At 32.2% G+C, this 13,932-nt stretch overlaps 1 protein-coding gene across 1 annotated transcript; it reads right to left on the reverse strand.

Annotated features, from left to right (window-relative positions):
• Positions 1-11,838: 11,838 nt before the first annotated feature.
• Positions 11,839-12,993, reverse strand: LOC120186216 (zinc finger protein ZAT9-like). The gene has a single exon (XM_039190208.1). It carries the CDS (start codon positions 12,958-12,960, stop codon positions 11,971-11,973), a length of 990 nt encoding a protein of 329 aa, XP_039046139.1. The 5' UTR covers positions 12,961-12,993; the 3' UTR covers positions 11,839-11,970.
• Between the last annotated feature and the right edge of the window lie 939 nt (positions 12,994-13,932).

Raw genomic sequence — 13,932 nt, forward strand, 5'->3', positions numbered from 1 at the left:
TTTTTTATTTAGCCTATATAGGACAAGTAGAAATTTGTTTGGGGATTTAAGATATTTTTACATTAATATAGAACTCGTTAAGTCAATGTGATGAGTTCTAATAAAAAATATTTTTTATTCCAATTATTTATTTTGATATAATAAATTTTAATAAAAAATTATATCTTATTGAAACTTATCACCTCAAGATGACGAGTTTGAGTAAAAAAATATTTTTATTAGAATTCATCACCTCGATGTGATGAGTTTCATAAACACTGTAAAAATACTGTAGATCCCAAAATAAATTTCTACTAATCATATTTTATCAATTAATTTACCCATTTGTCCCAAAAAAAAAAAAACCGGTTTAGTAGATTTCCGTGTTAGGACATATGGGCTTTATCTTTCTCACGTGGGCACCACTTAAAATGAAAACTTTATTGGATACGTTTAAATCAAAATAAAATCTAAATACAAACTTGTACGATATGTATATACATGTATCTATTATTCAATGAGTGTATAAATTTATATATTTTCAGAAAATGACATAATAATTATCATAATAAAATCTTTAATTGAGATTCTCAGGAGTTAAATGATGAATTCAATTGGTGACAAAAAGAGAATATAAAAATTGTTAAGATGTATTCGGACACTCATTGTATAATTATATGAAAATAAAATTATTATCTTAATAATTACTCGAGTGTATAATTAAAAATAATAATTCTTCAGACATGTTTGACCGACAGGAGTTAATTATAATATTATATCTTAATTAAACATGTCGGGTTTAACTAATTATACAACTGTATACATTTAAAATAATATTAATTATAAAATTTAAAAAATGTAATTACCTATACATTTATACCAATTCACCTATCATGCTTTTATATTTCATATTCTGAATCTAATACTTCAACTACTATTTGTTTGTTTCACCATATGCAGTAGATTTGACTGCTATTTCCAATCTTTTTACTGCTATTTCCAATTTTTTTACTGCGTGACTTGAGGGGATGTATTAGGTGGGACAAATTTAATATATGGTTAAGGATAGATGTTATTAGAAATGTTATTATTTTTAACATTTTCGGTAAAGTACTACTTAAAATATTATTTTTCTACCGAAAATATTAATATTAGGTGCTATCTAAAACATTATTTTTCTACTGAAAATGATAATATTAGATGATATCTAAAATGTTATTTTTTTCTACTGATTTTTAAATAGTAAAATTAATATTTTCGATAAAACTAATATTTTAAGTAGCACTTTACAAAAAAAATATTAATATTTCCATTAATGCTTTTATTTAACCATAGAATAAACTGTTGGAATGCAGAACCACCCGTGACATGAACCAAAAGCAAGTTGATTAAGACCTTAAATCAGTAAGAGTTGAGCTATACACACCAGCCTAATTAAATTTGTTGGAAAAGGGGTAAACTTAATTGATAAATTTAATATTTATATTAAATTTATAGTCTTTTGACTATTATAAATTAAAAAATAATTTTTAATTTGAATATTAGTATGATAATTACTCTTTTAATAAGTTAATTTAAAAAGGTTCTTTTTAATTTTAAATATTAAAAAGATAATTATATACTTTTGTATATTTCAAATTAAAATAATATATGTTTAAGTTTAAATAGTAAAAAGAGTTTACCTTCTGACAAATACTTATTTAATTTGATTATTAGTAAGATAATTACTCTTTGAATATGTCACCTTAAAAATGTATTTGTTATATTTTTAACTTTGAATATTAAAGATAATTATATACTTTTGTATATTTCAAATTAAAATAATACATATTTAAGTTTGAATATTAAAATGAGTTTTATCTTTTAAATATTTCAAATTAAAAGATGTTGTTATCTATTTAATGTTGAATATTAAAATATATTTATTTGGATTAAATCTCTCTTGAAAATCCCCTATAAATAGTGAGCAAATTTGTTATGTTTTCATATCTCACAACTCAGTTTTTCAAGAATTCTCTTATCTTGAAAAAGTTTTATCTTCTTTAGTTTTTTCAGTGATAGTCGAAGGTAGTGATAATTCGTCACATGTGCATATGTGCTATTGTAGTTGATTATTAATTATTGTATCTTGGGAGACAGACGACCAATAAACTCGAACACCAAAAGAGTGACTGAAAACATGTCTTAAGGAAACTGTGTAGCGACAGGTTTCAACTGATTTCGATTAATAAATCAAAATAAAATGAGTATTTTATTTCCATTTATTTTTATCTTATCTTCTAAGAAGTTTAACATTTTTTGTTTATTTTCTCAAGATTGATTTTGTCTCAAATTGTTATTTCGGATAACAATATCAAGATAAGAGTAAACTCGTTCATTTTCTTTATCACTTTGTACTTTTGACATTTTATAATGATATTTATTCATTATTATTTTTTTATACCATTCTCGGATTAATGCGTACGCAAATTTTCTAACAAAATTTTGTTTCACCCAAAAGCTTTATTTATGATACGTACTTAACGAAGAGTTCCATTACAATTATCCGTCCTAATCATGTTCTTAATTAAGTTGTTAACAAAATCCAGAGGCAAAAGGGCAAGTCGGTAGCCTAACTTTCACGGTTCAAAGTCCATTGCGTAATGAGTAGGCGTGATCGGCCAATTCAGTTCTACCCACTACCATTCTACTGCATTTGCTATTAGAAAATAGTACTCAGGTGCCTGATAGGCGACGGCCCAGAACAACATGTAGGGACATCAATTTTCACCATTAAAGCCACCCACAATGAAGTCAACCTTCCCTTCTTTATTTTCAACTACAAGATCCATATCCATTATATCTTCTAAAGCTATTTTCATTGCCCGATCCACTACCCCTGGGTTTTGGACCCCACCCCTTTTATTCAACACTTGCTTAGGCTGTGGAAACTCTCCATCAGCAGCCACTAACTCATCCTAGGCCCAATCATCCCCAGTTGAACAGTTCATACATGGCTCCCACGTGTTTCTGTTTTTCACCGTACAACCATCCTTATGCACAAACATATCAGCCGCCTATTTTTCTATTTGAAAGAAAAATGCTTGAAGACCAGTTCAACATAAAAAACATAAATAAATGATTTCGTCATTAACATGTAACTTGATTTAAAATAAATCGGTAAATGATTACAGTTCATCTTAAAATAGTTCAAAATCAATCGAAAACATTGATTTTTATTTAAAATTTGTATTGATTTGAAAATACAATTAATATTATAATTATTAAATTTTATTATTCATAATTTTATTTAGATATATAAAAAAACAAATGAACTATAAATAAATAAATTATAGTTACAATTTCAAAAAACAAATGAATAATTCATACCATAACAACTGAACTATATAATAATTATTATATTTTAATTTGATAAGTTTCAATAATTATCAAAGGATTTAGGTTTTTATTACCAATGATTATATGCATGAATGTATAAATTGTAAGAGAACGCAATGTCCCTGAGAGTTGAAATGTTACATCTCCCTATTTCACCAATCACACAACGATATTTATATGTTTCTCCATCGTTCTAAAAAGTTATGATGTAATTGCTCGAGGTGACATTGTTGTGAGCAAAGTCAACATATGTGATAATCCTACGATTATGATAACCAAATTGTTACCTATAATCAAGTTTGAGCATTGCTTGGACTTGGTCTGCGTTCATTACTGAAGAGTACCTATTTGAAAAAGTGTGTTATGGAAGACGTTGAGAAAAGAAATCGTGTCAAGGTGAATATTGTATGATTAAAAAAGGAAATTTAGTTAGAGTATGGTTTCTTCTTATGCAACTTTCCTTTTATTTCCCATCCTTATAAAAAAATTATTTATGTTTTATCTATTATACGGTACAAGTATAGGGGCATAAAATTATTATCTCGCCCAGGGCATTAAAATTCATTGGACCGGCCCTGATAGTACGACAGTAAAATAAAAAATACTAGCATTAACTAGTAAGCAATAATGAAACAATAAAGGAAGTAGGATGATTTACAATGTTGTGATAGAAGTTATTCTATTAGAAGTAATTTTGTTCATATTGGTATATTTTTAAAAGTGAACGTTGACTCTGAAGTTGATACAATCTTCGAATCTTTTATACCTAAAGTTAGGTAGTGAATCGGCTTTGTTCAAAAATAGTTTTTTTTTTACAAGGAAATGGTGAAACCTTCAATTGTATGTTCTAATTAAAAAGAGGGATTATCCCTTTTATAGGAGTCGTAAAGAGATAAAATTATCGAATGACAACCGAACACTTTAACCGCTCCCTAATTATGAATAACACATCCGCTAAAAATAATCTTTCATTATTTACATTACTAACATTTATAACCTATTGAAGTAGGAAATTTGTCATTTTGAAATCAAATTCTTGTTTGCAAAGAAAGATGTTATTCCTTGCATCATTGCTATGGTGAAGTCAATTTACCAATCAATTTTATACGCAGCCGACGTGTTGACAACGGAGACGGAGAAGAATCACGAAAAGAAAGCGTTGAAGGGGCGAAAATTCACAAAGACGAGTCAGGTGTTTGACGTGTATTCTAATCTAATCTAGCGTGCTGAAAGAGGTAAACTTCAATATGAGATTCAGAGTCGGCAACACTCAACGGAGAAACTGAAGCCGCTTCCTTCTTCATCAGGTGGTTGCCCAATCTTTGGCTTGATCGTCAGCATCATTTTACATATTGATTGATAGTTGTTTTCAACGTTACCTTTCCCGTCTGTTGTTTCGGTCGTCTCATTGTTTCTTATGTCGGTTTTTCAAATGACTTCAATCGTCGGTTTTTCAATCATCCGGTAATCATGCCTCTGTTTTCTCATTGTTCGTCCAAGACATTAAGGCCCTTGATGTTGATTCGAGTACTATCATTGACGAGTTTGCGGTTATTTTTCAAGCAAGCCTCCTTCGAAATTCAGATATGTTGCCACGATTTGCATTTAAATAATCCGCACTTTACATGGTTCGTCGACTGATGGTTCAAAAATGAAGAAGAAGATGAAGATGAATCAAAATTGACTTTTTAAAAATTCAGGGAGAAAAAAAAGGTAGTATAAATATGTAAAAGAAGCAATCGAATCCAAGTCCCTTCGACTCCAACTAAGGAAAAACGGTTATTACTAGTTTATTGAGAGTGGTTAGTTTGTTAACCCTTAATATACTAGGGGGTTAAGCCTAACCAATTGGCTATGTAAGTTTTGGAATAAATTACATGTTTAGTATCTAAACTATTATATTTGTTCTGTTTTGATACCTAAGCTTTGTGATGTGCCTGCCTTATTAGGTCAGCACTAGAGGTGTCCAAAAATACTCGACCCGGTTGACTCGACACGTTGACCCAAACCTTAAAAAGGGGTAATTTTCTAAAAAATTTACCCGGCCTGGTTGGGTACCCGACCCGACATTTCCCAGGTCGGGCCTGGGTCACAAAATTGAATTTTGTTGGATACATGGTTAGGGTTTTTAAGGGTAAACTACCTATTTGGTTACTTATATATTATCTAATTTATGTTTTGGTCACTCGATTATTATTTAGGGTAAACTACCTATTTGGTAACTTACATATTATCTAATTTATGTTTTGGTCACTCGATTATTATTTAGGGTAAACTACCTATTTGGTCACTTATATATTATCTAATTTATGTTTTGGTCACTCGATTATTATTTAGGGTAAACTACCTATTTGGTAACTTACATATTATCAAATTTATGTTTTGGTCACTCGATTATTATTTAGGCTAAACTACATATTTGGTCACTTATATATTATCTAATATAATTCATATATATTTTTATTTAGGGTAAACTACCTATTTGGTCACTTATATATTATCTAATTTTTGTTTTGTCACTCGATTATTTTTTCTCAAAATTATGCCTAACATTACGTTTTGATTCTATTTTGGTCACCCATATTTAAAAATGAACAATGATGCTAACATGACATTTTTTAATTATGTTTGGATAATGGACTAACATTTTTTAATTATGTTTGGATGTTGAACTATGTAATTTGAAGTTTCGAACATTTAAATTTGTGTGTGTTTTTTAATTAATGATTTGAAAAAAAATCAAGTATCTGGGTACCTACAACATCCGGGTTGAGACATAGGCCGAAAAATCAATTACCCCGAATATCCGAGTACCCGACACTTCGGATATACGAAAACCCAAGTACCCGGATTTGCACAACCCTATTCAGCACTCTACAAGTGATCATATAATTGCTGAACATTTATTACTAGTTTACTAACATTAATCGCATATTAACTAAGCTTCTTTTTCTCAATTCCTTTGGAATCCCTTTTTTAAGCTTTAAAATTAATGAAAGAAAAAGAAAAAAGGTAAATAATTAAGTTTAGGAATATTATGTGTTAGAATTTTGAAGGATGCTCGGTATGAGAATATTGACTTAATCATCTCCTTTATTCTTTAATCTTGTATTAATCTAGAATTTATAATGACTTTATGTTAATTGAATTAACGGTTAAACTTTAAATATTCATTTATTATATTTAAATACTTGATATCTGTTCTTTTAAATCGATACTTAAAAAGTTATTACTATCGAGATATTATTTGAAAACTTTTTCTTTTAAATTAGTGCCTAAAGAGTGTTTGCTGATACTTCAACTTTTTTTTTTATATAGATTGATACTTTAACTTTAATTTTATTTATTGTTTCGATATTATTATTATTTGTATAAATTCTTGATGATGTGACAATAAATTAGATTACGAGTCAATGTTGATGTTATTATATGTATAACAAACTTTAAATTTTATAAAAAAAATTAAAAGTATTAATACGATAGATGAAATTAAAATTTTTATATTAATTTAAGGATAAAAATTATTTAGATATCAATTTAGAGGAATGTATCTAATTTAAATACTAACTTAAGAACATTTTTTTTAAAAAAAAATTAGATTTTTACTTTAGGTAATAATATATTAGATGGAGAAAATCAAAGTAATTACGGCGGCTGATCCTATAAACAAATTGCTCAACTTGGAATGGAATTGGAAGGGTATCGTGAAATTATTCCCTTTTTAAAAAAAGGAAATTGCGTGTGAATAAAGGTAATTGGCATTTGGCAAGCTCCAATAGCCAGCATATAAGCGATTGGTTTATCTCATTTGATGCTTAAAATTCATGCAACATGTGGCGAGTCAGCCGTGTCCCCTGAGTCCGATGCACTTGCCATAATCACGGGTACTAATTAAATTAAAGGATAAATTATGCGTTAAGTACTTAAACTATAAATTTTGATATGTTTAAGTATTTAAGCTTTTATTTTTTAAAAATTATACCTAAAATTTAATTTTTGTTTCAATTTAATATCCGCCGTTAAAAACTTAACTCGTTTAGTACTTAAACTATCAGTTTTGGTCTATTTTATCACCTAAACTTTCAAAAAAAAATCAAAGTTTAAGGTTAAATTTTTAACGGGTGCTAAAATGAAACAAAAAACTAAACATTAAGTATTACTTTGAAAAAATCATACTTTAGGTACTAAAATGAATTAAAACTAATAGTTTAGATACTAAATACGTAATTTATCGTAGTTTAGATCACTATCTCTGAAGTTGCCGCAGTTGATGGTTATTGGAATCTGGAAGCCCTCAATTGTTTACTGCCGCCATAGATCATTCCTTTCATTCAAAGTATCCGCCCTCCTTCTAGTTCCGACATGGCCGATTCTTGCATTGGAGTTGTGGTTCGAAGTATCAATTTACTACCAACTCGGCTTATGTTTCCCTAGCTGAACATAGCTGGGATGAACGATCCTCTATCTGGCAATCATTCTAGAAGCTTCAAGTTCCTCAACGTATCCGCTTGTTTCTCTGGACTGCTTTCAGTCAGAAGTTAATGACGAACCTGAAACGCTCCAAACGCTCTTTCACTAACGACCCCTCTTGTAAGGGATTCGATAACCAATGGAATCTATGATTCATGTGCTTCGCGATTGCCTGCAAGCTCGTTCTCTCTGGGACTGTGTTCTTCCCGCCGATCGTCGAATGGATTTCTATTCCTCAAACCCGGACAAGTGGATCCTTTCCAACGTCCATCAGAACACGATAAGTGGCACATTCAATGTCCCTTGGAACCTTCTCTTCTCCTCCCTCGCTTAGCAGATATGGAAGAAGTGGAATGACCTTATTTTTATTTCCAGTTACTGCTCTGACCTCTCGATCCTGAACCAAAGTATTGCCTGGGCGAAGTATTTCTACTGAACTGTTCGGCCCATGTCACATGCGAAAGTAAGGAACCTTACTCCCAATCAATGGCAAAAACAACCTGCTGGTTGGTTCTGTCTTAATATTGATGGTTCAGTTTCTCCAGTTTCAAACTTCGGTTCTGTTGGTGGAGTTGTTCGCGACCATGTAGGCAATTGGATTATCGGCTTCCATAAAGCGGTTGGTATCACAGCGCCCCTCCAAGCCGAACTATGGGCCATCCTTCAAGGATTGGAGGTCGCTTGGAGTCACGGTTTCGAGCTTCTTTTGATCCAATCTGACTTTGCTGATGCTGTGATTGTGAACCTTGTCAATGATCCTAACAGCTCGCTTAGCCCCACTTCTCTGGTATGATCCATCTACCAGATTTTCTAGCGGGCATGGGAGACGGAAGTTACTTGGGTTCCTCGCCAGTCTAACTCGCTCGCTGATGGCATTGCAAAGCTCCCTTCTCCTTTGATGCACGATGTTGCCCTCTTCTCCTCGCCCCTAGTCGGTCTTCAAGATGTCTTCAGTCCTGATATGAGCACCCTTTCCACTGTAACTCAAGCTTAAATTAGCTTCCATGGCTTTGCTTTATTCCAAAAAAAAAGAGTAATTAAATCATAAAAAGTAAATAAATTAAAATTTAATTTTATTAATTCTAAAATTTAAAGATTTTAGATATTATTAAATTATAAAAAATGAGATATAAGATTTAATTTTATTATTTTTAAAACTAATAAGATTTTTAGAAATACTTAAATTTAAAAATTAAGTCTTGAATTTTATATTAGTTTTGCTTTCATTGTTTGAAAGTGATGTCATTTATAGCAATTAAATTAAGTCTTTCTTTCATCGCTTCAAGCATGGTACCCATTTTGATGAGCATTACTTTTTTATTACCATTTTAATCGTATTAGCTTCGTTTGTGTGTGCACGCGCGTTTGTGTTTGAGGGACACAATAGTAATATGAGAAAAATCACATGAAACGTAAATAAATAACATCTTAAAGAAAATAAAAATAACTTACTAATAAAAATAAAATAAATCACAATAATATATGTGTAAAATAGGAGATTAACTTAGACAGCATGAACACACCACAATAAAAAATGTCTTTATTTAGATTTTATTATTAGCATGAAACACATCTAAAATAGCCGTGTTAATGACGCATTCTGTTTAATAAAAAAATATAATAATAACGCATTATGTGTTTATAAATCAATCCATTTCAATGGCCAATGAAGCAAAGTTTTGGTGTTTGTATGCCAAAATATTCGAGATCAGTTGTGTCGAATAATGGTATATATTCGATACACATGAATGCTTTATAAAAAACGAACAACATGATTAAGTTAAGAGAATCGAAATTATACATTCATCACGTTTGTCACGGTTAAGATTAAAAATGAGACGATATAAATCATAAATTATTTGAGTTTAATTCAGTTAAAGTTCAGTTGTACTTAGGGATGGCAAACGGGTACAAATTCGTGGATTCCTCCCCGTACCCGCTCCAATTAGGGCGGGGATGTGTATAATTTTAGTTGGTAGTGGGCGGGTGTAGATTTAGAAAGTAGTATCCGTCGCGGGTAATGAGCGGGTAATGAGTTTGAGACCTTACCCGCCCCGCATCCACCCGCCCCACATCCGCCCGCCCAGCTAAATATCCATTAAATTTTAGACCATTATGAATTTAGGTGTAGTTTTAGAGACTAATTTATAAATCCGAATATTGTATAGATATAAGTTGTTATTTAACCAAATATTAGGGATAAGTTAAGTTTATGCATAATTTTTTTCCCTTTCAAACCTCTTATTAGTCATTATTGCGTCGATCTTTCAAGTTTCAAACCTCTGATCTCCACTCTCCAGCTTAGGTATGTTTTCCTTTTTGGAGGTTGTGGCCTTGATTGCTTTCTTTCAATCAGCTAGTCTAATAAATTTCCTTAATCTTTTATCTTTTCCTTTATGAATTTCTAAATTGATTAACTTCTTTTATGAATTTTGATTTGGAATTTAGATTAAAGCGGTTTATAGAAAGAAAGCATGGGAGTCGCATCCTGACTTGTTTCCAGTTCAAAGAAATCCATCATTGTAGACTGGCGTTTTAAATCGTTTACTATCTAAATTATGGTACTTCTTCTGGACGAGAGCCAACATACTGGAAAACAAGTAGCGAATGCAGTAAGAACATTAAGTATTTCCACTTAGTTTAGTTTGCCTATCACACCTGAACCTTAATTTTTCTTCTTCTTCTGGGAACACTTGAATGAGATAATAGTTGGGTATTTTTAATCATGTATTCTGTAATTTATAAATAATTCAATTGTATTTACGGTTGTGACTCACAACCAAATTTACTTCTTTTCTTACTATTAACATATAAATAGAGGAGTAAATGAATGTTCTACCCATATCTTGCACATTTATTTATGATAAGTAAATGCATTAAAGAGCTGCTATTTTAGAAGGTCTTAAATCATATGTTCTCAGCTTTTGTTTTGGTTAAATTCGATGATATTTTCTCATGATTTTGATGGAATAGTTGAGTTCAAAGAATCATTGTTGTTGCGGTAGTGGGTGGTAGGTGTGGAGATGGATTTGTGAATGTACCAGCGTGGGCGGGTGTGGATTTGAAAATTTTTACCCATCATGGGTGGTGGGCGGGTGGTGGATTGAAAAATATTAGGTGGGTATGGGGATGGGAGAGGGGTATCCGCACCCGACCCGTCCGTTTTCCATCCCTAGTTGTACTTGTACTCGATTTGAATAGATCCGATTTAAATTCTTAATAAGTTGAAACGAATTACTTGATATTTGACTCAAAAAATATAATATAAGATTTTTTTGTACTTTAAGGTTCATGTTCGAGTTTCAATCGAGTTAAATCTGAAAATATTTCGAGTTCTAATCGAGTTTCATTTTTTTTATTTTGAGTTTAAGTTAAACTTGACAATTTTTAATTTGTGAGCTTTTGAGTCGAACTTAATTTTAAACTTTTTTTAGTCGAATCGAAGTCAATAATACTCAAACTCTCAGCTCAACTAAACTAGCCGTAGTGAGAGCAGTCCCTGCCTGAAAGACAGCACATTGTAACGGCGGTCCTGCCCTACTCTCTTAAATCTCAGTCGCTTCTTAATGGGGCTTAACCTATCTAACCACCTCCAAATTTGTTCTCTTCTCCCCCAAGTAAAAGAAAAGAAAAGAAAATGCTCTTCTACCTTCTAACTGCCTTGGAATTCATTGCATATGTTACAAAATTAATCAGTGTGACCCCAAGTTTATTTTCTTACAAACAGGGGACTTTGCTTTTCTTTCTTGTCTTTTATTTATGGTAAATCAGATTCAACTTCAAGGCTATCGAATATTATCTATATGCCAAATGTACTGGCCTACCAGATTTGTAGGTCAAGCATGAAACAGAAAACATAGGAGGAAAGAAAAACAGGCACCAAAATGAAAAAGCTGTTCAAATAAGGAAACACAAAGCAGAAAAACCAGGAATCCATCAACAATAATGCTCTGCTGTTCTTCATTAAAATCCCAGAATATGTAATCCAATAGTGACCGAGAAAATTAACTCTAAAAACTTGGTCTTTCGAAGACAATCCAGACAAAAGAATTACAGTTATGAATAGCAGGAAAAAGGCTTTAACAAAGCCTGAATTTTAACTATGGAGCAAAATTCTTAGATGCCGAAAATAGTTCAAAAGTTTTACCTTTGCATGTGGTTCACAAATTCAGCATCGGACACGGCGGAAAGTTCAATTTGGCTGGCATCATCGTCATCGGTCGGAGCAGGGAGATTGAGATCTATGAAAGTGTCTCCTAATTTTTTGGAACTTGGAACAGGGGCTGCTGCTTTACCAGTTATTACATGAGATCTTTTATGTCCACCAAGGGCTTGACCCGATGAGAAGACTCTAAAACAGACAGGACATTCGTGGATTTTCTGGTCTGTCAGTGAACTAGTAGCGGTGGTGCCCATATTTTCTGTTTCATGAGTTGCCGGCGGCGGGTAAGCTTTCATCTTTTTGTGACTCGCTCTGTGTCCACCCAGTGCTTGGTACGTTTTAAAAGCTTTGTTGCACGTTTCGCACCAGTATTTACCTCGACTTGTTCTATTAACCTTGCTTGATTTGAAGTAAATTTCTGTTTCTTTATCGTCATCATCATCTCGATTTACTACTTTGCTTTTCCATTTGTCCCTCGAGAGCATCATAAGACAGAAAGCGACATCTTCAGTTGTTGTGTCGGAGATCGAACTCACCGGTTCTGGATCAGCCCAAGACTCGGTCCTACTTAGCCTGTTGTCCTTCTTGTCGTTGTTGTTAACTTTAATCCTCTTTCTTTCTTCTTGTTGCTGATTTGCTAGTATCCTCCGAGTCTGTTTAGATCGTCTCCGAGTTGAGTTCTTAGACGACTCGGTCTCGCTTTCTCTGTCTTGAAGAACAACGGAGCCAGCATCAACGAACTCAGGATCTACCAAGCGAACACTTGTCTTTGGATTCTCTTCCCCTTCTGATGAAGGCGACGACAAATAAGAACCCGACTCCAAGTCTTTACTGAGTTGATTCGTCGATCGTTCTTGCTCTACAACTGTGGGAGGAAGGGGAAGATTCAACATGTGAGACCTCATATGACCACCCAAAGCTCTTCCATTTGCAAAGCTTTTGAAACATAACTTACACCTGTGTTTCTCCATTGCCGGCGAGCAAAGACGGTTTGTGTATGTTTGAAACTGAAAAAAGAGAAGGTGAGGAGCATTCCTCCACCAACAGATTATATACTATTTTTTACTTGCAGTAAAAAGTAACAAAATGGGTGAGCTTTTAGTTTCTGTAACTTATTTTTCTCCTAAAACCGGCAAATAAATAAAAAAAACGTATGCATGAAGGAAGAAATGAGGACATGCAACATGCGAGGCTATTATTCCTTAATAAATTTAGATCTTCTAATTATAAGTAAAAAAAGGTGTAATGGGTGGAAAAGAAACCCCATCTCAGCCCCATTGAGGAAGGAGTTTTCTATGGAAATTGGAGTAAATGGCGTTTTTTTAGGGTTCGGTAGACCCGGTCTTAGTCCAAGTGTTTAATTGGTGAAAATCTTAGATATTTTAAATTTATTTTGTATTAAGATATTTGAATCAGTTCACTTCCCAACTCATTGATAAAAAGAAGTGTTGATCTTTCTAAAGATTTCAAGTTCAAATAATTACGTGTTGTAGGATGTGTGCACGTTATTAATAGCTAAAACCGATTCTAAATAGATACTATTAAAATAAATGATAACATACACAAATGGACTCCCGACTATAGGGTTATATTGTATTGAGTCTCTCACCTACTAAAGTTATAAAATGATCCATCTACTGTAGATGTTGCTTTGTCAAGTCCTTCAATTATTAAAAGTTATAAAATGATCACATGACTAGTCGTATGTTCCAATAATCGAATGACCATTTTATAAATTTTAATAGTCATAAGAGTCAACAAAGTAGCGCGTAGATGGATGATTTATAGATTTTACCCTAAAAAGAAAAACCGATCCACCTTGTTTAAAGACATAAAAGTAAAAGCACTCGGTGTTCTCTAGAGTATGGTATACACTATACACTAGTTCAAAGTGGGTATAAAGGAGCTGGGTCTGGAGGTGGCGTGACCGAGACCGGTAGAAT

This window comes from Hibiscus syriacus, unplaced genomic scaffold (genome assembly GCF_006381635.1).
Source record: "Hibiscus syriacus cultivar Baekdansim isolate YM2019G1 unplaced genomic scaffold, ASM638163v2 tig00113337_pilon, whole genome shotgun sequence".
NCBI lineage: Eukaryota > Viridiplantae > Streptophyta > Magnoliopsida > Malvales > Malvaceae > Hibiscus > Hibiscus syriacus.

Bases quoted from the DNA above. Each gene is read 5' to 3' on its own strand.
- LOC120186216 (XM_039190208.1), bottom strand. From the start codon at position 12,960: ATGGAGAAACACAGGTGTAAGTTATGTTTCAAAAGCTTTGCAAATGGA.